General features: G+C 45.5%; 3 protein-coding genes across 4 annotated transcripts in view; 2 read left to right on the forward strand and 1 right to left on the reverse strand.

Annotated features, from left to right (window-relative positions):
- Window positions 1-4,902: 4,902 nt before the first annotated feature.
- Window positions 4,903-13,534, reverse strand: LOC119433144 (uncharacterized). 2 transcript variants are annotated; one of them, XR_007464235.1, is made up of 3 exons: window positions 12,290-13,534; window positions 9,077-11,639; window positions 4,903-8,686 (listed from the first exon to the last, which is right to left on the reverse strand). XR_007464235.1 is itself a non-coding variant. In XM_037700284.2 (2 exons), the coding sequence occupies exons 1-2, from the start codon at window positions 13,001-13,003 to the stop codon at window positions 10,908-10,910; spliced, it is 1,446 nt and encodes a 481-aa protein (XP_037556212.1). In that variant the 5' UTR covers window positions 13,004-13,534; the 3' UTR covers window positions 4,903-10,907. The 2 variants fall into 2 exon arrangements, 1 of the variants encoding a protein (XP_037556212.1); XM_037700284.2 differs by having other exon boundaries at window positions 4,903-11,639.
- Window positions 13,535-17,418: 3,884 nt separating this feature from the next.
- LOC119433148 (flap endonuclease GEN homolog 1) overlaps window positions 17,419-27,155 on the forward strand; it is a 33,640-nt gene continuing 23,903 nt past the window's right edge. The window contains exons 1-2 of the mRNA XM_037700289.2: window positions 17,419-17,879; window positions 26,280-26,472. Coding sequence (XP_037556217.1) covers window positions 17,728-17,879; window positions 26,280-26,472 — 345 coding nt within the window. The 5' untranslated portion in view covers window positions 17,419-17,727. The remainder of the gene's footprint in view (window positions 17,880-26,279; window positions 26,473-27,155) is intronic.
- Window positions 17,886-20,113, forward strand: LOC119433143 (RING finger protein 37-like). Its single transcript, XM_037700283.2, has one exon. It carries the CDS (start codon window positions 18,089-18,091, stop codon window positions 19,925-19,927), a length of 1,839 nt encoding a protein of 612 aa, XP_037556211.1. The 5' UTR covers window positions 17,886-18,088; the 3' UTR covers window positions 19,928-20,113.

Raw genomic sequence — 27,155 nt, forward strand, 5'->3', positions numbered from 1 at the left:
CACGAGCTGTTGGTTCTGATTGTTCTTTCTGCACCCAGACCGTCGTGGAGCTTGTCAAGAACAAGCAGATGTCTCGATGGTCCCGAATCACAAGGATTGTGAATGAGGTGAACGAACTCCAATCTGAACAGTTTCCGCTATCGACGCTTCATGTCCTCCATAGCCGATTACAGGCAGTGAAAACTGAGTTATCGGCGCTGAACGTCGAGTTGGAAACCTTCATGATGGACGAGCAGGTAGCAGAAGACTCCGATTTCGTAATGGAATATGAAAACGCTGCAACCAGCGCTTTGGCCCTGCTTGAGCACCACATGGACAGGCTTAAGGATTCCGCTCGGTCTTCAGTGATGCAGCTGCCTGTAGCAGCTGATGGGGACCAACCAGCGACCTCTGATAGGGAACCAGCGCAACCTCGACCTGAGTTCAGTGCATGATTGCCCAAGGTAGACTTTTTGCAATTTGACGGAGATTTTATTTGATGGCAGCCATTTTGAGACATGTTTAGACACTCCATTCACGAGAACCCCACTTTATCGAACGCGGATCGGTTCCACTACCTCATTTCCCTTCTTGACAAAGTCGCTGCGCAAGCAGTCGACAGAATTCGAGCTACCGATTCATACCAGGATGCACTTGACATCTTAAAACAATGATTTGGAAACGCGAAGCTAATTGAGCAGAAACATCTCGAGATGCTCTGGACACTGAAACCCGTGAAGTCATCTAGCGTCGTACCAGCCTTGCGGAAGCTCTACGACGAAGTACAAGTCAACTAGAGAGGACTCGCAAACCTTGGGGTGAGCCTAGCATCATATGATGCTATGCTGAGCGAGGTACTGCTCAAAGTAATACCTGTAGACATCATAGTTTATTATTATAAAAGGGGAGAGCCTGGAGTCAGGTTCACTTTCGGCTATCGTCAGCAGTCCGTTTTCAGAACATGAGATGGCGCGCTTGCTCAAGTTTCTTCGAATCGACGTAGAGTGCCGAGAGAAAAGTACGCAATGACTCCACGGTTAACGTAGATGCGCAACTACTATAATAACCAGAGCTTCCGGAAGATCGTGTCACCTCCGCCTGCTAGGTTGCTTCGTAACAAGACAAACATTTCGTCCAAGCCCTGCTTCTGTTCTGCAACCAACCACGACACAGAAGAATGCACCAGCCCCCTGAGCATAACAGAGAAACGCAAGTTGCTCACAGCAGATGGTCGTGTACAGCGAAGGGACATCTAGTACGAGAATGCTCCCGCTGGGTACAATGTCGAATATGCAAACGTTGTCATGCGTCGACAATGTGTACCACAAGTGCGATAGGAAATACAGGTCCAACAACTGAACATACTTCGGATGCAGCCATGCTAGTCGCGACCAACGGCACAACTCCTCGACTTGCCACCAACATTCTTCTTCAGACTTTTCAAGCTCGGTTGATGACGCCGACCTATTGCTGCTAGGTCCGCGGAGTTTTGAACCGCGTAAGTCAAACGACGTTTTTATGGCACGACGTTTGTAAGAAGCTCAGCTAACTCCGATTCGGGAGATTGAGTTGTGCATCAGCATGTTTGGACGAGGGTGATCTCACCTTACTCGGCACGCGAAGGTTGTCAGCATTACGCTACAGAGCCAACACAGCAACGCATCTGTTCAAGTGGAAGCTGTTGTCATGCATTTCATATGCGACGAAATGATAGAAGCTCTTAAAACGAGCAAATTTCTTCAAGTCATCGTCGTTGAAGGCAAACCATTGGCTGATGCAGTTTTCCCGAACGTAACCTGTGAGCCCGAAGTGAGCCTACTTATCGGAGCCGACCAAACATGGAAAGTGGTGCCAAATAACAGTGAAGTCAGGTGGGAATCTGATAACAGAGCTTTGGTCGCTATTAACACCAAATGGGATAGACTCTGCAAGGACCATCATCTTTCCAGGGACAGGCTAGCCGTTGTACAAGTAGTAATATTTGCGTCCTACAAACAGACGTTCATGAAAATGAGGAAATCTCATTTCCATTAGAGCGATTTTGGGAGCTTGAGGCAATTGGTATTGTTAGAGACTTTCCCGAAACAAGACGATAATGTCCTAAAGAAGTTTAACAAAACCATCAGTTTCCGAAATCATCGCTATGAAGTTGCGCTCCTGTGGAAATCAACACAATGCAACTTAGCTGATAATCGTAAGGTCGCCGTGTCAAGATTGTAGTACTCGCTAGTTCGCAGGCTTTCACGGAAGAAAATAATTGAAGCATACGACAAAGCTATCAGACAGTACGAAAAAGACGGACATGCGGAGAAGATCGCCACTGATAAAATGGCATGAACATGTTTATTATATGCCTCGCCATGAAGTAATCCGTGAAACTCCTACGACCACAAGTCTCCGAGTTGTGTTCGATGCCTCTTCACTTGGAGCAGGAGAATGTTTTCTAAGTGATCAACTTGAAAAGCGAGCAAACCTCAATGCCGACCTTCTCAAGATGCTCATCCTGTTCCGTTTGGTATAACGGTTCCTGCAGATTTATATAAGAGCTGAAGACCGAGATGCACTTTGTTTTCTTTAGTTCAAAGAGATGCCGTCTAAAGAAAACCCATTTCCGAAAATGCAAGAAAGCAGAATGACTTGAGTGCCCTTCGGAACAACTGAGAGTCCCTTCCTACTAGCAGCTACTATGCAGTACCACTTCAACTACATCGAACCACCCTACGAAGAAACAGCTGCAAAGCTCAAGAAAAGCTTTTATGTCGACAGTCTAGTTATTGGCACTTCGACAGCTGAAGAAGCCTTACATTTGTACCAACAGACAAACAAAATAATGAACTAGCCAGTCTGATGATGCAGAAATGGGCGACGAACTGCAGGTTGCTTCAAAGCACACTACAGCAAAGTGAAAGACCTACGGTTGGGTCCCATTTGACCAAGGTACTTGGGCTGTACTGCCCAACATGGACTCAGGCTTGAAGAGCGATAACCCCGAGAACACCAAGTGATTTGTACTTCAAACGACATCCCAAATTTTTGATCCATTGGGCTTACTGTCACCATACTTTTTCAAAGGATCTGGACCCAAGGGCTAGATTGGGATGCATCGTTACTTGACCCACTTATCGAAGAGTGGTGCCAATGGATGTCAGAAATTGGATACCTAAAGGATTTTTTTTATCAGCCGACGCTCGCTCAAAGGATACACGATACCAACTACATGTATTTACTGACGCGAACCCTCATGCCTACGGTGTGGTTGCATATTTGAGAGCTGAAGACGTGTCTGGTAGAACTGGTGTCAGCTTGCCTCTTGCAGCTGAATCGGTTGCAGCTTGCCTCTGAGCCAGTTTAACATTTCTAAGAGACACTCTACCACAGAACACTCCATATTACTGTTGAACGAATTCAAGCATCTGTCTCTGCCGGATTCAATTCATAGAGACTAGATGGAAGCCATTTGTTTTCAACCCACATGGAGCCAACTCACTTGCTGGGGTCACTGTACTGGGAAATACAATGCCACACACCTTGTGACTAAGGTTTATCAGCCCGCACCCTAGGAGAAAGTAAATTGTGGTGGTTAGTCCAGATTGGCTAGCTGCTGCTCCAGAAGCATGGCCAAAGAAAGAAGAGGGAACCGCCACGAGTGCCCAGTTATTCAAAGAGACAGCATTCTGCTTTATAAACTGCAATGGTCAATTCATGACAACTCGTATAGGAATTTTATTATTCCACTGTCGAAAAAGGACTGTGTCCCACCTTCAAAAATAAAAAAAATGTACAGTAAGGCACAACTTGGGTTATCAAAAATACTACTCGTCTCTCTTTAAAAAAAAGCCAGACAGAATTTCTCGCTACAACACAATATTTCTTCAACACCTTCACCAACATCACAATGACACAAAGGACATCTTGCACAGTACATGAATGTATTCTTTTGTTACAGTTTCATCGAGACTGAGACATGCACATTGTTTAAATAGTAAAAATGAAGTTATTAGCAAAAACATGTATGTTTTTGCTACTACATGGAATATTATACACACAAAGCATTATGCATTGGACATCAGGTCAATCGAAGTCATTCTTTTTGATTTACAAGATGCCCAAGCCATTCCCAAGCCCAAGCCTCTCAAGACAGTTGAGAGGAAGATTTAGCAACATAGCCTTCCATTCAAGCACTTGCAAAATGCATAGATGCCTTCATTAGGCAACTGTTGGACTGATTTGAATGAAGCTTGCTTATATTGAAGGAGAACATTCAATTCTACTAAATGCTAGAAGCAGATTTTCATTTTTAAACTCGAGAGTTTTTATCCACAAAAACAATGCAAATTGGGAGAATTGAGAATTAACCATCACATTTACAGCTATGATAACTGACGAAAACGGATACCATCGCAGTTCTGTAAACAAAACCTGTTGCACATCTAAAGTAGGCCAAATAGGCATATAATACACCACTGCAAGCAAAGAATTTGTGAATAGCTCTTATGCAGAAGCTTCAAAATAATAAAAACAATCTGTCATTTAAAATCTTGCTACACTTCTTTTCGTGCAGAGTTGGGACTAAGACGCGACTCCAAAAATGACAAAAATCTGCTCCCAGCAGTTACTAGAATTATACGTCGTCTTATGCAACAGGGCACGTTTCCTTCAGATAATTTTGTCAGTTGCCTAAGAAACGCATGTCTAAGAGTTTCACATTCACTTGAACAAGGAGCGAGCTAAAGGTTTCTCGCAATTGACCATTGCACCATAAAATTGCACACAGTTGTCGCAGCAGTTTTGAGCAACATGGCTTCAAGCCTTACACGAGTAATATTAGCTCCAAATTTTCTGTTTAGCAGATACTCCTGATATGATGCAAAGTTTCTAAGGTTTGACACTTCAAACAAGCCACTTCGAACCTGCATTCCGGTCTGTGTGCAAGTTGATTCGTACTTTCGGGAAGTGCAATGAGAGAAATGACTCAATTGCATGCAAGAGTATCAATACACTTTTAAAAAACGAGGCCAGGGATACAAAACTACATGTGCTTGCAATTAACCACCCCCCTCCCCCACAAGCTGTTGTTCTTTCGTCAGTGGAAGAAGTTTTAACTAAATGTTGTGCACAGTGCTGGGTCAGAAGGTTGAGCCTAGTAACAACATTTAAATTATGAAGGACCTAAAGAACCATGACTTTTGCAGTTTGCTGTTTCATGCAAATAGAACTATTCGAAGAATGAAGCACAGGCTAACACAAACTCACTTAGCCAAACTAAATTCTAGTTCTCACGCAGCGTTGGACCACGAGACAGACTATCAGATGGCACAGGAATTGTAAAAAAAACGTAACAGGAAGCATGATAGAATCCATACGCATTTGTAGCAATCGTTTGCAGAACCTTAAAAGTTCTGCAAGACTGTCTACACGGGGAATTTGATTATGCAACAGCATTTTATTTACTTTTGATACGTACGACTATTAAATTAACCTTTTGCAGACTAAACATTCTCAAGCACTTATGCTGGCTAGTTTCCCAAAAGTTGTAGCTGTAGGCGAGTTGGCCCGGGCAATGGCAAACTATCACACAGCAACTTGACAAAAGTTCCCTGCACTGGTTAATAATTAAACTATTACGCAGTTCACCAAAACATGGAGAATATACAGGGCATAACAACAGCAGCGCAATCATGAAACCAGATACTACCTCTCACTGCTTGAAGAGAAAAGAGGAATGCATCTAATAATTTATCACAGTGAGAACTCGTCAAGGATCATGTACTTCAGGGGCTAAGTATTCTCGCTACATGCATTGCAGCAGAAAGAACACTGATTTCGTTCTCAAACTTCATGTACCTGTTTTCTAGCTCCGTATACAATAAATGTTCTTTAACAACAGGGAGAGAGGGGGACATACAAGTGCAAGGCTCATGGTTAATGTATGAAACGAGTAGTTAGCAACACAGCCCGCGAAATGGGAAAAGGGGTTGGTCCCGTGCTTGGCAACAGGCTGCCACTTCTGACAGCTTACGCATGGAAGACAAAATATTTTGGAAGCCCCCTTTTACGACGATTTCACACGCCCAATTACTAAAGGATCTTATTAGCTGCCAAAATGTAGTGTTCATGACTTAATGACACAGCAACACAGTAACATGAGGCACATTAAATGTGAGCAGTGTAATATAGTCAGTGGAACAGCATACTCAGCTGGGCGTTTCTCGTCGCAGAAAACAACATAAAAGTACATATCAGTACACTGATCTCTGCCACTACTATTTACATGTTCAAGTGTTGTTCCGACATCGCTTAGTTAAAATGATATGTGACCACTTCCAAGTGGGACGAAGGAAACGACAGTTCCTGAACTCTGCAATTCTCTATAAAAAGGACCGTTGATCACCAGCCTCCGGTCACAGTGAAGTAACATGTACAGAAGGTAGGCAACACATCAATACTCAAACAACATGAGTGAGAATTGAAACACCACTTCTTGATGTGTTCTAAGTAGATCTCATGTTCAAGAATGCGCCAGGCAAAAGGCAAGACAGTTTGAAACATAAATCATGCGGGCTGTTCTGTGTTGGTTTCACAGTGTACAGCCATTGTCAAAAGTTTCAAACCCACGTAACAATTTGTCACTCTAGCCTGCTATGGTGCTCCTGTATTGTACCAGAGATTATAAAAGTTTAGGAAAGCGAACAGCGTTGTCTAGCTTTGATGCAAGAAATGTTCTACGGCGCATCAGTGCATTGCCCAATCAAATGATTCTGCGTTGCAAGGTTAAACCATGAATTCAATCCCCAAAAGCTACACAGCAGCTATCAGAGACACCACAGCAAGGAGCTCCAGATTATTTTCAGCACCTGTGGTTCTTTTACCACGCACCAAACGAGCCGTACGTAAGCATTCTTGCATTTCACCCCAGTAAAAATGTAGCTATTGAAATTTTCGACAAGGACTGTAGCAGCTTAAGAGGTACAAATACACGAATGCGCTTGCTGTTTCTAATCCTCAAATACCCGTAAATGGAACTGACATCACTTTTGTCAGGTAAGAATGGAAAAAAAAAAAGGCATTTCAGTGCCAAAATGCTGGAATGCAAATTCTTTGAAAACACACACAACAGATAATTACAAGAGGCATCACTCTGCTAAACAGAATTCTATAAAAAATGCAAGCAACAATGATGTCATGAGACATTGCGTGCCTACACGCGTCACAAACAAAACACAAGCATAAAGATACAAGAAAATATGGAAGTGCTTCCCCTGCCAAATTAAGGAATGCCTTTCCTTTTTTCTTCAATAGTCTCAGTGGACAGTCTTTGTGTGACCTGTACAGTGCACGAGATTCTCAAAGGCCATACGATGGCCATCTTGTGATGTGGAGCTGTGGAAACTTGTGACCAGCTATACCCTATCGCATACATATAAAAAGAGCTCGAAAACGATGCACAGAGAGGGTGATATACCTTGGGCAATCCTGTCCAAACACACGGAAATGGAGACAGTTTTTTTCACACCAGCCACCGGACAAATCCAAATGAAATTTGTTGCACTCGAAATAAGGCCAGCAACTTACCGAAATGCTTCCGGGATTTGTGGAGTGCTTATAAAGTACATGTTTTTGTCTTAACACAGTGCTGCGCAAAATTTGTGTTAACCAAAATAGTAATAGAGATGGTGAATTTAGACAAACAGCACCACAAGCTCTTAAATGCCAAATGTGCATATAGTCTGTGTCCTTCTTTTGTCCCGCTTTGGGTGTGCTACGCCTTTTGCCGCCAAATTAACAGCTCTGTGGCTCTTACATTAAATGAAAATACTAAGTCAAGCTAGATGAAAAGACTGGACTTCTATAATAACGTGTCCGTCAGTCATAGTGAGAACAGAGCTTTTGCAAGTGAGAAAATGACGAGAAATGGGAAATCAGAGCGGCACCGCCTATTTTGCACTAAGGTACATCTCATGCGACGTCGGCACTGACTGGGTCACAGACAGCGGCAGAGAGGGAGATCACGGGGGAACTCGTCTGATTTGATGTGGGCAATTGAAATCGAGGAGCAGCAATGAGACCTTTGGAGGCAATTTCATACGCAACAAAGTCATGTGTTGGCACACCGAAAATGATTATAGGCTTCTGGACGAATAATCTATGAATCTAACTCTGGTTAATATTTACCTTTAGTGTTCCTTTAGAATACAAGTTATGGGGGTTAATGCCCCAAACCTGTACATTGACGCCTACAGTGAGGGGCTCCGGATTAATTTCGACCACCTGGGTTTCTTCACAGTGGACCCAAAGCAAGGTACAGTTGCACAGCTGGGAATCGTACCCGCAACCTTTTGTTCAGCAGTAGAGTGCCATAGCCAGTTAGCTACCACGGTAGGTCAGTGGCGCTCTAACTTGAAAAGACATCCAAGCATTTATAGCAACCATTTGAGTACTTAAAGAATAAGACAAAAGTGACAATACACTGCGATGTAGTATATGGAAATTTTATGCTGGTTAGGCAGTTATTGCCAGCTGTACTGTTCACGAAGTAATGGCAAGGCACAATATCAAGTTTGTTCGCATTAAACACTCTTTTACAAGTGTAGTCTGAGCTGCTGACATCCTTTCCAAGAATGTAGTCACAAAATTCAGTATTCCTATGTTTTGCAATACTGGTCCTCTTTATATTTTTTCTGACAACAACTGAGCACCTGCTTTGTTCCTTAATATCGTCCACTACGAACTAACAAATTTATCTTCAAAGTGCGTAAAGATAGCAACAACTCGTGGACAGTTGACCAAACATCAAAACCCCCACTTTCACCACTCATATTTTCACTTTCTTCCCCTTATAGATGCAATAAATGTCATGCACTGTGGTGCGTGCATTACAAAACCACGGGTGGTACTCTGACGCGATCACTTTCATGAGGCCTTGCGTCGCACACTTGGCAGTGTTGCTGGAACTGTGCAACAACAGCAAGCTTATCACTGTGCCAAGAACACCGTTGCTGGAACTGTGCAATGATAGCAAGCTTGTCACTGTGTCAGGAACACCGTTGGCCATATACGCCGGCGGAATCCAGTGTTGAGTCATTTGAAATCTCGCAACAGCGATTGTGCATCCCCAATGTGATGATCGGGCGAGAATACTGCCCGATATCTACATTTGCCTTGTATTTGAACAGCTGAACCCAAGGCAACCCTACTTTGCAAGAATGAAACTTGACAATCACAGCTATTGCTATTTGCACTTGCTGCAACCCCCCCTATATAGACAAAAAATATTGCTGCGCTTTTGCAACAGTGAGCACGAGCGTGCCGCGGTGCACAGCTCTCCAGAAGAACACTTGTATAACAGGTGCCAGCTTGTGTGCCCATTTCAACAACACAGTTTCACAATAAGAGCACCGGAGGAAAATCTGGTGTTAGTGTACGCATAATGTCCACCAGCATGGTGGCTAAGCCAGCAGAGAAATGATGGGCAGTCCATGGATTCGTCTAAACTTCAGCCCTTTGGCTCCGAACAACTTTGTGGCTTCTCGTATCACCATCGCTGGAGCAACTTACTCATCACAGGTTCACTGAATGGCAATGATTAACCTTATTTAGCTTACAATTTCTACCATTTGGCTGCAAAAAAAAAGACTTCAGCATATCGGAAAGATTTATGCACAGCAAGTGTTACTGACCAAATATGATATAGACTTAGTTATACACTCTGAAGTGTTGAGATTTATGAGCCCGAAATTTCATGACAAAATTATTCAGATGTTAATGTGGAACACTTGCTCCAAAGACTGCTCTAACAAACATTGCAAGGCTATCCTGCCACACAAACAAACTGTAAAGAGCACTAAAAGAAGCCACAGTGCACTTTCGCAACAAAGCTATGTGAAATTGTAAAAAAATCCATGCATCACCCATGATTTCCACTGTGATGAACAGCTGCACTCCCAGATTTTCCTCAAGTACCCTTAGAATGAGAATCAATACCTTGAACGAGCCAAGGTGATTACTATTTGTCACCTGAATGTGAACAGAACAATAAAGGCATGGTATGGAAGACAGTGGCAATAAATGCTACAATGGCTTACTCACCAGACAAGAATTGGCTGTGAAAAAAAAATTCTATGCCTGTACCTGCATGGTTCGAGCCAGAGTGCAAGTGAGATACTGACCACTGATACCAGGCTGCGGTATGGACATGAGCGAATGTGACGATGTACTTGCGGCTAATCAGTTCATCACAGAGTGTGTGCGACAGGGGCTGGCATGAACCGATTACTCACAAAATGTGGGAAGTTTGTGACAACACGAGGCTGAGTTTTGAGCAGGCCATGTGTACGAATGGTGGGCACGTGGACAAACGATGAGCTGATATGTCCAAGTCTGAAGCTGGACCTTGACTGAAGTACCATGGCAGTATTGTTCAGACTGTTCAGGATTGAAACATGAAATAATCTAAATGAGAACAAAGCTCTGGTCGGCCAGCAACCGTAGGTACGCCTTGGGCAAGACAGTGTGAAAAAAAGTAAACTCGCTGAACTATGCTTACAAATGATCATCCAGGCAGTTTTGTATTAGGATACCAAGCGTCTAGCTTCTCTGGAAGAAGCTTTAAAAAGCCAGTTGCCGCAGCAGGTCTGAACTGTGACATTATACCACCCAAAGACTGTTTTGTTCGTGGTGTACAGTCACCCATACCTTCTCTGCATCAATTCGAAAAAGCACAAATCATCGTAAAACTCAAGCTTCAAAAGAACCGCTTTGGGCAAATCCATGTGGACGTCAGGGCCTCACCAAATACTGAGCCGGATAGAGGTAGTTGGCCGAAGGCAAATTTGCCATGTTGAGGTTAAGATGGTTAGTGCTCAAGCAAAGTGATGGTTGACCCTTACTTAAAATGAAAAGCAAACGCGTGACGACTCGAAACTCAAACCTCACTTAACTACAGTCGCAAAAAGAGCCGTCCTAATGGCTTCTGCCTCAAGGCACCGTGACATGTCTCGAGCTGGATCCGCGCCAGGATGCGGCTGTGGCAGGGCGTGTCTCGAAGCCTCGGCAAGCCATGCGCCGCCAATGCCATCGCCCCACTCCTCACACATGTTGTGCAGTGTGCTGCACGCGGCCACAATACTCGGCATCAGGTCGACACCACTGCCATTGTGACGCAGCAGATACGGGAAGCGCGCCTCGAGGTGCCTGAACGCCACCTCACCGACTGACAGAACCTCGCAGAGGGCACGGTTGAAACGGAGCTGCCGTTCGTCCGGGTTGAGGAACGGTGTGATGATCCAGTTGCGGAGAGGGTAGCCCGCACCCGCTGCAAGAACCCTGTGTGTGCGTCCCACTTGGGGATTGTCCTCGTCGTGGCCAACAAAGAGTGTGCCTTCCTCGCCTTTCTTCCAGAGGCTGGAGCTGCGCAAGACCTGGGACACCTGCGTGCTGCCGGGCCATCCAATGTTGAGATCCCAGAAACGCCGGTCAGCGCCGACAACGGCTTGCACGACGATGGAGTTCCAGCCTTCTGGGTTAGTGTACTCGCCAGAGTCGTCGTCTGGTGGTGGCTGGATGGGAATGTGTGCAAAGCAGAGGGCACCAGCGCACTGTGGAAGGCCAGCCTTTTCGCGAAACTGGTCGGTGATGTCGTCGAGGTCTTCGTCGAAGGGTACCTGGGTACAAAATGCAATACCACCTGTTTTAAAAGCAATTATTAAAATTGGACTAGTTATCAGTAAGCCGTTACATTAGTTTGTATCTTGCAGGAAAAGACAACATGAATGAAAACAAAGCCTTGACCTAGCAGATAGAGAAAGGTGTCATTCAATATCTAGTTTCTGTTCTAACAACGGCCATGCAACCCAGCTGTTGCTCAACTTTCAGATTGAGCAAGAAGAATAACAAGAATAGAGGGCTTTGCCTCTCTGTTGCTACCACGTAAAGACAACAGACAATAATGAAGCCAAGGAGAGCATAAGGGAAATTTGGTTACTCAGACTCAGTTTCAATTTGGGCAAATCTGGTTATCTTTCGATAATTAAGAAAACATAAACGCTGCAAACAAGGCAACACCATTTTGGTCTTTTTGTTGCAGGAGTTTGTGCAAGAGTCCCTGGAGAGTTAGTGTTGGACTGCGGCAAAAAGTAGCATGACTGAACTAGGGAGAACTTTGTGTGTTTAAGATGGGGCTTGATGTCTCTTATCAATCCCGCAAGAGCACTAGTCACTTCAAACATGACATGCTCTTGCAGCATTCATTATGCCTCTCAGATGCGTTCGATAGCCAACTGGAGTGGCTAACCAGTTGAAGCATTTTGATTACCTGCACAAATCGGGGCATCAGCACCTTAACGACTGCCGAACAGAACTCCCGCACGATGGCGCCGACAGTGTCGCCTGTCACTCCGAAGGCCCTCAGCAGTGCCGGGTCATCCCAGACCTTGCCGAGACGCCAGAGCGCTATGGCGATGCGCTGCTCGTACGGCGGGTGGCCACCGTTGGCTGCCTGGTCCAGCGTCATGAAGGGCTTGAGTTCAGTGAGCAGGAAATGGTAGAGATCCTTCCCGACCCTGAACGTATTCAGCCAGACGTCGTCGCCAATGAGTCCCGGCGTCAGGAGGCGGTCGTTGGCTTCCTGCGACGCCTCGTCCAACTCAGTGTCGCCCTCGTAAAGGCCGTCGACGAAGTCAGCCGAAGAGGAGACGTGGTTGGAGTTCGCCACTCGGTTCGGGCACAGGTCCCGGCCCAGGCCGGCCGAGAAGGCAGTCTTCAGGATGCTCATGAGAAAGTGGATCCTCGACTGTCGTCTCTGGATGCGACGCAAAAGCATCGTGTTCTGCACGGCGTACGTGCGACGGTCCAGGATCATCCGTCTTCGGCGCTTCCGGAGAGCGTGCAAGAGGAGCATCTGACAGCCGATCACGGCGCGCAAGTCCTTTGTGTCTGATATGAGCAGCGGTCGCGGAGTGCTGCTTCCGCTGCTCGACGACCCCAGGCTCGGGGGCGAGCGGGTCTGGTCCGCGGTCGTCGCCGACATAGCGTCTCTTGTCGTCGCCCGACGCACCGCTGGTGTTCGCGCGCACACACGCTCTTCAAATGACGGCACGGATCGCGTGCGTCAGGTGCAAGTGACACTCTCGCTAGCGCTGCGCGCAGGACGTCACGACTCGCAGTCTCTCAACACACGCACTGCTGTCACCGAGGTCCGAACCATGGCGTCGACGAGAGCTCGGCTCGTTGGCGAGAGGGAGAGAGAGAAAAGGATAAGAACAAGCAGAAAATTGCAACGTGAAAGCTGCGACGGCTAAACCTGCTTCCGCCGCCGCTGTCACGGGCGAAAACACAGGATTCCCGAATGGGACGGTCCCACAACAATCGGCGTCTCTGTCGAGAAGTTCGTTCGCAGCTGCCGCTCCGTCATTCGCGATACCTTCGTCACGTCGCTTGGCAGCCACGCAAAGCGGTACGCAGCGCTTGCGAAAGGCGAAGAAAAAACTTGTCAGGCCGAAGTTCGACGCGGCGCTTTTGTGCCTGTTTTGTTGTTTTGAACTGGACCCTCGGGCTAAGACTCCGCCTTCATTCCACAGGTGGCGCAACGCAACGACGGGAAAACTTTTATTTTCTTTCTTTTATTTTTGTCTTCCGCTGCGCCTTTGCGATTCGCACTCACCCGCGGAGGAAATTAAACGCTAGTACACAGTTGCGCTAAAGAAAAATCATATCTCGGCTACAATTAAATACTAACTTGAGACTTTCCGTCACAAATCAAGCATAAACTCTGTGTTTTACGTGCCGCTGCGGCGCTGCGGTAGCTAAAAAATAAAAGATTTAAAAAAAAGCGCGCGTAGTTTGTACACGTTACATCGTTCTGTCAATCTATTGCGCAGTAACATAAGAACTGCAGATGTTCAATTTTAGCTAATGACAACAAAATGCACAGACTGGTAATAACAAAGAAAACAAGAAGAAAAAAACGCAGTCGCCCGTGCTAAGCGAGAGAGATAAAACTTTATTGTGTCCATGATGGGGTCTGGGCCCCTTCCTCAGACGGCGGCCAGCCCTTGCTTTCTGGCGGCGTCTTCGGCCATCCGGACGGCCCAGAGCTGCTATTCTGGGTCCAAGCTGAGCAGCAAAGTCTCCCACTGCTCGGCCGTAGTTATGATGCGTGTAGTGTTAGTGCGGTGGGTGTAGCTTTCGGGCATGCCCAGATGATGTGATCGAGATCAGCGCGTACCTCGCAGGCTTTGCAGAGTGGGTAGTATGCATCGGGGTAAATTCGGTGGTATAGTTTGGGAACGTTCGCGTCTGAAGTTGTCGCCAAGTGGTGGATTGTGATTTATTCAGTGTTTTGTATGCTGGTGGGTAGCGTAATCGCTCTCTGCAGTAGTGGAGGGGGATCTCTGAATGTGACCATGCGGTCGCGCGCGTGACCACGGCGCAGAACTAAGGGCTTGTCAGGATCAGAAGACGCAGGAGACGGATGATGCGCCTGGTGTGCTAGAGCTCGGGCGGCATCGTGGGCGGCTTCGCTTCCAGCCAGACCCGAATGACCAGGGGCACAGATGATCTGTACGCGGCGTTGCCTTGAGGCGGGAGTGCCGGAGAGTAGTTTCTGTGCTTGGGGTGCTATGAGTCCTCTTGTGTAGTTGCGAATGGCCGTTTTTGAATCGCCGATGATGTAGTGTGCATTGGTAGATGCATAGGCCAAGGCGATGGCCGTTTCCTCTCCTTCTTCGGGTTGTGTGGTGAGTATTGATGCGGCCGCGGCGAGGCGGTACTGCGAGCCCGCGACTACGGCGACCGCCATGGTTCACGTAGGCTACATCTGCGGCTTGGTCGTAGCGCTTTTGTAGATGTTTAGCTCTGTCTGCACGTCGCTCCTGATTGTGTTCTGGGTGCATATTACGAGGTATGGGCGATATAACTAACTGAGCGCGAATGTTTGGGGGGACGAGTACTTTTGGTCCAAATTGGATGGTATAGGTTATGCCTACGGTGCGCAGAATGTGCCTGCCCGCGGTGGAGTTGGCGAGTCGTTCGTACTGTGTTATACGCTGAGCTTCAATAAGCTCGTCTATGGTATTGTGAAGGCCGAGGGCATCCAGTTTCTCGTTAGATGTGGAAATTTATTGGAAGCTGTAGGGCTTGCTTATAGGCCCTCTTAATCATTGTGTTGAGTTTGAGCTTGTCAGTCGCATTGAGGTGAAGGTACGGGGCGACATAGGTGATTCTGCTCTGGGCGTAGGTGGTTACCAGACGAATCAGGTTGTTTTCTTTCATGCCGTGATGTCGATTTGCGATGCGTGCAAGGCGAGTGGTTTGGTGTACATGACTAATGACTATCTAATTGCTTGAGCATCTCCGTGTTTCTGCCGCGTTTTGTTGGATGCGTACGCCAAGGATACGGATGCTAGGCACTGTAGGTATGAGTTGCTGATGCACGTGGAGTTGTATCTCGGGGGGATGAGGGTCTGGGCGTCGACCTCCCCACGTAGGCTTGTATAGAAGGAGCTCCGATTTCTGTGGGGAGCAACCAAGGCCGCGTGGTTCTACGTGTGCAACAACCTCGTTGATGGCTTGCTGCAGCGTGTCTTGGATGTCCCCGTCGCTGCCCCCGGTGACCCACAGGGTGATGTCGTCCGCGTAGAGGCTATGCTTAAGGTTGGGGATGCTAGCTAATGCAGGCGGTAATCCGAGCAAGGCTACGTTAAACAGAAACGGGGACAGAACCGATCCTTGCGGCGTACCTTTGCTGCCAAGGTGAATAATTGGCGACTGCAGCCCTCCGATGGTCGCACTGCCACCATCGCCCGTGCTAAGTGGCTGTAATCGAATGTATCTCGATGCTTGGGCACAGACTTGGGTTTTACGAAAGCTCGTACCAGTTTAGCACCCAAAAGTGCTAGCTGCTATGCAATTCAAGGCGGAAATAGAGTTCTTAAACGGAGCAGCTTCCAGCAAACTGGCCTTCGGCATTATGTTTGTATGATACACTTGCGGTCGACAGAAAGGATTTGGTTTGACACTTTGCCACAGCTAGGCCACAAAGGTACAATCAGTCCATCGTGCGCTTACTGAGCAGGGGTGTAGACAGGGGAGGGGGGGGGGAGGGGGAGCGGGGGGGGGTGCTTTCAGCCCCCTCCCCCCCTGAAATTTTTTCGTGCTGGCATGCACCGCCATGTACTGCCAATCATAATTAATGTTCGATTCTTTCGTGAGATTTGTCAAGTTTACAGAATGTGGTTTCCATGCGAAAACGCACTACGGGAAGTTCATATATCGGAACATCTACTATTTCATGTCTATATAGGCTTAATAAATTATGCCTGGTGCATCGCACTGCGAAACAATGGAAGAATTGAATCCGCTGCATACAACGACATACTCACACCACTGATCTCCACGAGTGATTAGTGATCATTAGTTGTAGTAGGTAGCACAGTAGTGGAGGTCAGTGACTCTTACCGAGCAATAATACCCAACCATCTACGCTTTCTCTTTCAGTATTATATTTTGCACATTTTATTCAAGCTGGCAGCACAATTCCAATCAGAAATGTTTCAAGATCTATGCGACACATATTAAATATCATTACTTTCATCAATGCTTTTGCTGCTGATGCACAATCTTGGGGTACACACAGTCCCTTTAAGGGTTAATTAAATTAATGTTGATTATAGTTAACATTAGCATGATCAAATGGGTAATCGGTGCACGATTAGCACGTATATTTGTCTATTTCTCCTGCCGCTAAGAATTAATGCGTTGTCTAAAAAAAAAAAAAAAAAAAAAGATTACTGCTCACTTCTAACAAATGTCTCCCCCATGAAATATGTATAGTACACGTTTCACTTGGTGCTTTTAATATTTTGTGCGCTTTTTATTGTGGTACACAGCAGATCACAATGCACTTCGCGACTGAAGAATTCGTCTTTGTTATGCGTAATGCAAAAGCCTTTTCCCTGACATAATTAGCCGACGGACACCGTTTACAAGTACTTCGTGAACTTTACCCATAAGTTTCAAATGTGTTGCTATGGGTACTTTAAAACAGTCCACGTCACTTGTCTTTACCTGTTTGTCATATTGTACAATGATTGCAAGAACAGAGGCAAAAAATATGCAAGTGTTTCATATGGTAAAAGCCAACGTTTACAGAAACTTTTTAAAATATCTATAAATTATCTTAGAAAGTATCTGTAAACGTTGGTGAAAGCGCTTAGTAGATGTGAGGTGAAGTTTTAGTTCTTTTGTGGAGTTTCAAAGTTCGCGCCGGCGTCACAATACCGCACATAAAGTAAAAAAAGAAAAAAAAAGTGGTACACATATGCTATGGCTTATTTTTCTGACATGGAAGATAATTTTGTTTTTGTGCTTGGTGCTAAAAACAAACATGTGCAGTAAAAATGAGAGAATAAAAAACGTGCCGCGAGTGCTGCTGCGGTCGTTCATTTGAACGTAATGGCGGCATTTGTTATCACGCCGCGGAGTTGCGGAGTTCCGCAGTAAAAATAAGGTAGAAACATTTTTAACTTTTGTGTAGTGAGCCAGAGTACTACTCGCCGTACAGTCTGCTGACATACTTGCCGATGAGATGAAAGACTCGGTTGCCTCTTGTTTGTGTGTGCGTGAGCAGTTTGTGCGGGGAAACAAGCGTGGTTTTGTTTTCTTATCTTCGTGCGGTAACACCCGCCGAAAGTGCTGAAACAGTAGGGCGTTGTCTTGCTTCTTGCGTGCAATAGACGCTTGCGGCTTGGAGTCATGGGCGTCAAGGACCTGTGGGAAGTACTGGCACCCGTCGCCCGCAAGGTTCAGCTCGACGATCTTCGGGGCAAGCGACTGGCCGTCGATTTGAGCGGCTGGATCGTCGAGAGCGAGCAAATGCGTTCCAAGATTCACCAGCCGGTAATTAGGTAAGCGCTCGTGCTCGGTTTCGTACTCGTAGCATGATGTTCACGTCTTCAACCTCTTCACCCGTATTCAGTATTTCCGGCTGCCTCTGTGTATGTGGCACTCTTGTTTGTTCGTACCCGTTCGTACTGGGTTACTCTAATCGTCATCAACACCACGTTGCGGCGTTCGATTGTTTGACCACAGACGCTGAGCTGACGCCGAATGTGTGATGGCCATTGACTTCTGCAACAAAAATGTGGGCACGCTGATCGAGGCGGACCAGATATGCGCTGATGGCTACGACGTCGACAACCTTATTAGCGCGGACAGGCGTCGTTGCGGTTTCATGGCCGAGTACTTTATAAAGCCTCCCGTCACCGTGCTGCTGACGCTGCCTTGCCCGACCGAGCTGAGTTGCGTTGTGGTCGGTCTGATTCGCGGTCCAGTCAAACTGACCGGCTTCGAGATCTGGGTGTCGCGCACAGGTGTCGGCGCTACGTCGCCGCCACAAGACGACTTCGTACTGGTCGGCAAAAAATACGAAGCCACGGGCGACGTCGTTCAACTGCGCAACAGGTGTTACGTTCCAAGAGGACCGTTCGCGACCCTGATGCGAGATGGCAAAACGCCTTCGTTTGCATACGACTCGCATGGAACAGGTGAAACCCTCAAGACTGCCTACTGCAAGTACGTGTGCCGGATAAAGCTGAAACTGACCCGCGCTATGGGCAGCGCCTCCATTGGTCTAGGCTCCTTGCAAGTCTGGGGTCAACCGATGGCTGCCCTTTGCAGCTTAGCTGCCCAAGACGAACTTATTCGCCAATTCCTTGGTACTGCCGCAACCGTCCCTAACTGTAATCGTGAACATTCGGCGACTGACAAACGCAGTTTACACCAGCCGTCATCTTCTGCGTCGACTGTTCCGGAGCAGGCGAAGTCACTACCAGCAAAGAGCAAGGGGGAACAAGAGGGCGAAGTTACCAAGGGCGAGTTTCAGATTCCAACAGACTTTCTAGACGCCTTGACTTTCGAGCTGATGACGCAACCAGTTGTACTGCCAAGTGGCCAAATAGTGGACCAATCGACGTTAGATAAACATGTTGACACAGAGGAAAAGTGGGGTAGACCTCCAACAGACCCCTTCACTGGAATAACGCTGACGGGCATTAATTGTCCCAAAAGCCTTCCTGAACTCAAGACCCGCATCGACCACTTTGTGGTTCGCAACTTTGAGAAATTGGGGAACATTCCAAGGACGTTGGGAGGAAGCCCAGCCGGGACAGTGAGCAGCGCAAGACCCTCTGGTCTGATTTTGTTATCGCAGTCTGAACGTCCCTCATCACGTCAGGCTTTGAATGAGTCTGCGGAACGTGCTAGTACAAAAGATGCAACTTGCTCATCTCAGAACTGCCGTAGACCAAGCCATCTTAATGCATTAAGCTCTCAGGGATCAAAACCTGGTACAACTGGACTTGCAGGCAAATTTGGTGCCGTTACTTCTTCCACTTCAAACTTGGTCACTGCGCATTCTCGTTTTGATAATGTGGATCAAAGAGCGCTACAGGGACCTCGGATGCGCAGAAGTGCAATTCCAAAAATGCCTGTTTCACCCACCTCATTGCCAAGAGCCATGCCTGTACCACAGTCAACCAAGCAACATGCCGCATTCATGTCAGATGCATCATCAAGCAGCAACAAGCAGAAAAAGTTGCGAGAAGGTGAGAAACGGAAGCTTGAGGGAACAGTGAATGCTTCCGAGGCCAAGCAACCACGATGTGATCTCAAAACACATGAGGAGCGTCTTGCTGACAGCCTTTCAAGTTCTCTGGCTGAAACACTGCAGCGGATAAGGAACAGTGCTCAGGGAAAACCAAAAGTTCAAGAAACAGACAGCGACTTGTGCTGGGCGTGTAAGGCGTCGCAGTCGACGCATCGTGTACCGTGTGGTCACCACTTTTGCCGTGCCTGCTTAATGAACACTGTTAGAAATGGACAGTGTACCTGTGGCAAGCTGTTTCAGTCATCTGAAGTTGTTAGGGTGCACTGTTCAGAACAGAATCGAGAATAAAACTATATTTAGATATTGATCCGGTTTTCATGAAGTGCTCTTCACTCACTGCAGCTGGTATTTTGTATTGAAAATAGTGTGCAGCCATCATAACTGTGTTTTAAAGGTGAAAACCTAGTGCTTGTCCCATCTTGTACTGTGTGTTATAAACGAAGGCTCTCACTGCCTTTTTTGTTTACTTCTCTTGTGATGTGTTATTCAATCTACTATACCTAATGTTACACTGAAATGCAACTAATGTTTCTGAGCCCTCTTTAAAAGCAACGCTAAAGGCAAATATTAAAGGGCCTTACAGTGCTTTTAAAACATGGTAAATAAACTTTCCTAGTTGCTGGATGGTAGTACTGACGCAACAGGGTGCCTACAGCTTCGTCCAAAAGAGTATATGCTCTTTTCTTCAACTTCTTGCAATCCTTACCATTTCTTGTGCTTACTATTTTGCCCCCTTATGAGCACATTCGCTATTGGCCATATTTCTTAAAGGGGTCTTGAAACACTTTTCTAGCTAATCGTAGAATGACATCACTATTAAATTACGTCGCCTCACGAATCTCCTGCTGCAAAACCTTTTCGGATCCTTCGAGCACAAGCGAAGTTATATGTAGTGATCGGACAGATCAGCGGCTTTCTCTCTTCTTTCATTTCCACTAGCGCGCTAAAAGCTACACAGGGGAGATGGCAAGGGAATGCAATGTCCCACTGGCCCTGCAGAAAGGTTGAATGCCCTGGCGGCAAGACGGCTCGTGGCGGCCGTGGTATCTACGCTACGCTTTTCATCATAGAGGCCATGCGCAGCAGATGCAGCAACATGCATCCGTCGTGTTTTTGACCGGCAGTGCAAAGATTTAATGTTTTTTTCTATATTTTAAGATTGCAGACACATATATTTTTCATTATTTGACTCAAGTTAGCCATAATTGTATTACTCAAAATGTTCTCGCGATCACAAAATCATCTACTTGCTGTTGTGGGTTCAGCTGCTTGCATTGATGCTGCATGATGACATTGCAGAAGCGAGAGCAAGCGATTTTTCACAGCTTTTGACATGAGATTGTAAATTCCCGGCTGCAAGCAGGGCAATAATAATCTCTCGCATGTTCACTGGAGCCTCGTTGACAGATAGGCAAGGTTTCCTCACTATGTTCAAAAAGGGTTTCAGGGCCCCTTTATGATGTTACAACTAAGGAGTTGTTCTTTTTGGCAGGAGCAAATATAGAAGAGCTCTTGTAACTGATTGGACAATGGCGCTATCTGGTGGTGGAGAAAATTACCATTGTGCCCACACTATGGCTTCCGAGAGTGAGCGGTGTTAGTGTGACCTGAATCTCCGAAGCAATGTAGTCAGTCAAGCGTAGCATGGTGATTGGATGGAGCAGTGCGGGCATTGCTCTTTGTTGGCACTGTTCAACACTGTTAATTCAATAACGATGTCAGTTCGATTAAATTTCAGTGAAAGTGGTTGCTGGCAAAAAGTAATAGAATGAACGCTTGCCAACATCTTATATTTAACTTATCTGTAAACGTAGCAGGGCAGCACACATCACTGCATTACTGGACAATTCTCCATTACTGGACTGCTCTACATATTGCAGCAAAGTGACCCAGGCTCTCATAGGGGCGGTAGTGGCCACTTCATGCCTTGCTGAATTCAAGCCATTAGGTGCTAAATTATTATTAATCAATCAATCAAAGGAACTTTTATTTCTCCGCGAGAAATATGGATTTGATGGGAAAAAGTAGCAAACTGCTGCTTGACAAAGCTCTGGCCCCCTACAATGCCCACCAGCAAGTGAGCCACAGTACACATATAAATATGTGTATAGGAAGCAACTAAACATACTTATTGAAAACATGCACTTTGACAAAAGATAGACAAATAACCTATAAATACTTAATAAAGAGCAGAATGCATTTTAGCTTGTCGTACAATGTGGAAATATCTGAAATACGGGATCAATACAAATACAAAGATCTGAAATAAAAATATCGCAATACTTGAGGTTGAAAAATCAGTGTCGCATCGAGCAGATGAAATCTAAACAGAAGAGGCAATGAAGCAGTTTGCCATTTGCTCTCACATCTGAAATAAATAGCTTCAGATTCTAAAAGAGTAAAGATCAAGAAAAGGTTAGTACCACCAATAATATATAGTAATCATCATCATCATCAGCCTATTCATGTTCACTGCAGGATGAAGGCCTCTCCCGGTGATCTCCACTTATCCCTGTCTTGCGCTAGATGATTCCAACTTGCGCCTGCAAATTTCCTAACTTCATCGCCCATCTAGTTTTCTGCCGTCCTCGACTGCGCTTTCCTTCTCTTGGTATCCATTCTGTAACTCTAATGGTCTACTGGTTATCCATCCTACGCATTACATGGCCTGCCCAGCTCCATTTCTTCTGCTTAATGTCAACTAGAATATCGGCTATCCCCATTTGCTCTCTGATCTACACAGCTCTCTTCCTGTCTCTTAACCTTAGGCCTGACATTTTTCGTTCTATTGCTCTTTGTGCGGTCCTTAACTTGTTCTCGAGCTTCTTTGTTAACCTCCAAGTTTCTGCCCCATATGTTAGCACCGGTAGAATGCAATGATTGTACACTTTTCTTTTCAACGGCAGTGGTAAGCTCCCAGTCAGGATTTGGCAATTCCTGCTGTATGCACTCCAACCCAATTATATTCTTCTGTAAATTTTTTCTCCGTGATCAGGGTTCCCTGTAAGTAATTGACCTAGATAAACTATTCCTTTACAGACTCTAGGGGCTGACTGGCGATCCTGAATTCTTGTTCCCTTGCCAAGCTATTGAACAATATTTTTGTCTTCTGCAGATTAATCTTCAACCCCACTCTTACGCTTTCTCGGTTAAGGTCCTCAATCATTTGCTGTAATTCGTCACCGTTATGCCTGAATAGGACAATGTCATCTGCAAATCGGAGGTTGCTGAGATATTCGCCGTTGATCCTCACTCCTAAGCCTTCCCAGTCTAAGAGCTTGAATACTTCTTCTAAGCATGCAGTGAATAGCATTGGAGAGATTGTGTCTCCTTGCCTGGACCCCTGTCTGGATAGGTATGTTTCTACTTTTCCTGTGGAGAACCAAAGTGGCTGTGCAATCCTTGTAGATATTTGCCATGATATTCACGTATGCCTATATATAGTAATTTGCCAGTAATATAGTGAAAAGTTAGTGCCACCAAAACTAAACAGCGTTCGAGAAAAATATGACAGTCATTCACAAATACAATGTGCTACAAATACAATTGACAGCGTTCTGCGACTGCTGCAATAAATAATACGTAGTGTTGCTTAAACTATGCAAGCAGCAACCGGCAAACGACTTGATGGGTATGTGAGCTAAGTCATATCTTGACCTGATGAGAGCAAATAAAACGTGCACGTGGATGCAGTCTCAGCGATTAGGCCATGTTTGGCATATTTGTTTAAGAGTGCAGCTAGTTGGAATGATAACGACTGATTTCCTTAATTTGTGCAGCATAATCGCTGGAGCCAAGGATCCTGAATTCTTTTGTTGCGTAGGTAGCGTCGCTTTGCTAAACGAAACGAACTGATAAAGTCAGTGTTATTGGTTTTAATGGCGAGACGGTAAGTACAAGAAAGGTGGAATGCGTAGGTAAATTCCACTTTTAGTATATTAAATGCGTTAAAATAAGGAGATGTGTGAGTAGCAGATGAAACATTAGCAATTGCACAAACTGCGCGCTTTTGACATAGACTGAGCTTTTTCAATGTTATCTATTGATGACATTAAGGTGGCAATAATTTAGTGTTGATAAAAGTAATCCATTGTAAATCAAGCATTTAACTTTTAGTGGTAATATTTGACAGTTTTTATTAATCAGGGTCCAGTGTTAACTTGTTACAGATACTTTCCACTTGCTTTGTTCCATGATAGTATCTCTGAGAATGTAACTCCTAACAATATTAACTGCTTAATTATCAAGAAATAAGGTTTCTGTCAATTCAACAACAGTTTGCTTAGTGTGAAAAATTATGGCTTGTGTGTGTGTTTTTTTTTAAATTTTCAAGCAATTTATTCTTGACCAAATTAATACCTGTGCAAACGCATCATTTGCTAAAGACGCCAAACTGGCTAGCTTTATATCCCTGAAAAAAAAGTGCTGTATCATCGGCATAGCCAACAAATTTACAATTTGTAACAGCAAAAAATGTTGCTTATATAGAACAATGAATAATAGCGGCCTGAGTACGCTACTTTGAGGGACTCCAGTGTTAATGTTTTTAAGACTGTGAATTGAAATTACAATTTGAGACAAACTGAACTTCGGTGCTGTAGATATGAATGCAGAAGGTCGTTGCACTTCCCACGCACGCCATACTGTTCTAGTTTATACAATAATAGGTTATGTTGCACGCAGTCGAAAGCTTTTGAGAAGTCAATGTATCCACCTGACTGTATACAATGTATACGATGCTGTGACCATTGCCACTTGATAAGCATTCAAACCATCAGGTGTTAGATTATTGTGCTGTAAAGTGGCAAGAAATGTTGAATTTTGTTATTGTCTGATCATTGTCCTTTTAATGTGATGTGTGAGAAGGACAAGAGGATGATGCACACAAGCATCCATGTCCTTGTCTCTTCCTTTGTTGGCAAGTATATTGCACCAAAGGAAGAATGGAGCACTAAATAGTTTGGTCCCTCCCGTCAGTGTTTAACATAACACAGTTTCATATTGTTTTTGCTCGGTCTTTTGTATAGTTTGGCACTTAATGGTTTGGATGCTTACCTTGAAGATACAGCAATTTGCAGAATGGCAGAAATAATGTTGCAAAAGTCCTGGGCCAGAAATTTGGCCAAAATATAAAACCAAACACACGGTAATACAATTACCTGCAGTCAATACTTCTTCACTCTGAATTCCGCCACGCTTTCAGGCACTCAAATTCGCCAGAGCCAAGTTTACGTGAGGCCTTGGTGAATGAAATGTTGCTTCAATCGTGGAATCATGTAAAGTGCATTAGTGCCAGGCATCTAAAAAAACCTGGAACAGGTGTGGTGTACTTGCTCAAGATATGACCGAGAGTGACCGACGCTATCTCTTCCCTAGAAAGCATTGGCAGGCAGCCATTGACCTAGGGTACTTATCGGGGCCCATGGCCAACTATAAGAGAGATGACTAAGGTCTTTCGAAATTTTTTGTGCTCATTCTAGAAAATGATCATGGAATTGATGACAAGGTAAAGAAACAGGACACATGCTTGGGTGGTGTGTTCTGCCTTCCTTCTGTTTCTTGTCGCCCATTTTTCACATTCTTTTTCTAGAATGAATCAGTACTAACTAGTTTGGTTCATGCTGTTCCCAATACTTTGTATTCTACAGGCCTGAACATGCATCTTTAGGAAGGCCAGTGCATCACATACGTAGCAGATGTGTTCTCGTGCTTTTGTTCTCTCCTCCTCTGTGCGGAGTAGCGTGCTTAAGTGCATTGGCACGGACAACCCTTCTGAATTTTCTGCGTTCTTTGTTCTCATGGCTGCTATATTACTAAAATTTTGAGGTGTGTTTTCACCATAGGTTAAGGTAAACAGGAGTGCCAAATTGCCTGGCAAGGCGGACTAGTGTCCAGCTGATTCAAGTTTTGTCGAGCCACACATAGGCGGCCCCGAAGTGGAGTACTGTCCCTAGCTACAACTGCACAATGCAACGGCTGTACCCTCTTGCAACGCCAACAATACTGCGAGGTCTCGGTGCAGCAATGGGCCTGTCATACATTCTTTTTTTTTTTTTTTATCGCAGGCAATGAGCTTGACGACACACTTCAATGACGTGCTTTTCATGTGATTGCTGCTGGGTTTCGCGATGTCCTACTGGTTGACGAGTACCGTTCATTCTTGCGCACAACTCAGTTTTCTTTCTGCCATGTTCACGTGGTGGCAAGCACATATAGCACTGACAGCTAGAGGAGAAAGAAAGTGGAAAGAGCATGTTACCAAGGGACAAAGAGTGGAGTTGAGCGGTGGAAGAGGGCTATGTATAAAGCTACAAGCTGCATGCAACACATTGCTGGAGGCATTTGGAAGTTTTAGAAATAACACACCCAATAGGCGTCATTGTGTACCCAAAGCCCCACGCTGTGCTTACATTCTTTTGTACTCCTTTTGCATTCTTTTGTACCCCTGGTGGTTTGTGTCCCCAAGTTTTGGGTGCACAAAACCTAATATTCCCTATTAGCTGGACATGTACAATGCGCTCCGAGACAGAAGAGTTGGTACTCCTACCTATCTTACTCTATGGTTCTGGTACCTGACCCCTCCATGGCTATGCCCTCTGCCTGTTCAACGGTGCCTGCTATGTTTCATTGTTGCATGAAGGAACCTATTCTTCCGTTGCAACAAGCTACTCGGCTATGGGATCAAGCTGGTATTTGTGCTCGAGGGCACAGCTCCAGAAGTGAAAGAGGAAACGCTGTCGCAGAGGAACCAAGCACGCGGTGGCGAAGGGTCAAAGTCCAACGGCGGCATGCTTGCGAGGCGTCGTCCAGGACTCCAGGCCATCTCAAGTCAGGCAAGTAATCAGAAGGTGCAGGGCAGAAAAAAAAATTTGAATTAAAATTAAATTATAGGACTTAACATCCCAAAGGAACTGATGGGCTATTAGGGAAGTTGTAGAGGGGGGCTCAGTTTTATTTTGAATGCTTGGGGTTCTCTAACATGCACCTAAATATTAGTGTACAAGCATTTTCACAATCCGTACCCCATAGAAATGTGGCCACGGTGACTAGGATTCGAATCCGGGCCCTTTTGCTCATTGGCACGTAACATTGCATATAGCCACTGTGGCAGGTGCGAGGCAGTAAAAGAGTTGAGAAAATCAAAAACACACCTTCGACCTTCCGTCCTCATTCTATGCATGAGGCACTAGTGCTGGTAGGCTTGATGACATTTACCATGTAAACCGGAATATAGGTCGACCCCTGGCCTTGACTTGGCCAGAAAACGACTCGCAAGAAGCTAAAGACCACTATATAAGACAAAGGGCAACTTTAGCCGCTTTCTTTTGGGGAAAAAATATTGACCTATATTCCGGCTTGTACGGTATATACGGGGCTGGCACTAGTGATCTCCTTGGTTTGCTTGTCACATTGCACGAACGAGAAGACAGCAGTCACAGCAAAGTTTTATTTATCTTGCTGAGCAACCCAGCAAGTTTTATGTGCTTGTGCGGAGTATGGCTAATCCTCATGGGCC

This window comes from Dermacentor silvarum, chromosome 11 (assembly GCF_013339745.2).
Source record: "Dermacentor silvarum isolate Dsil-2018 chromosome 11, BIME_Dsil_1.4, whole genome shotgun sequence".
NCBI lineage: Eukaryota > Metazoa > Arthropoda > Arachnida > Ixodida > Ixodidae > Dermacentor > Dermacentor silvarum.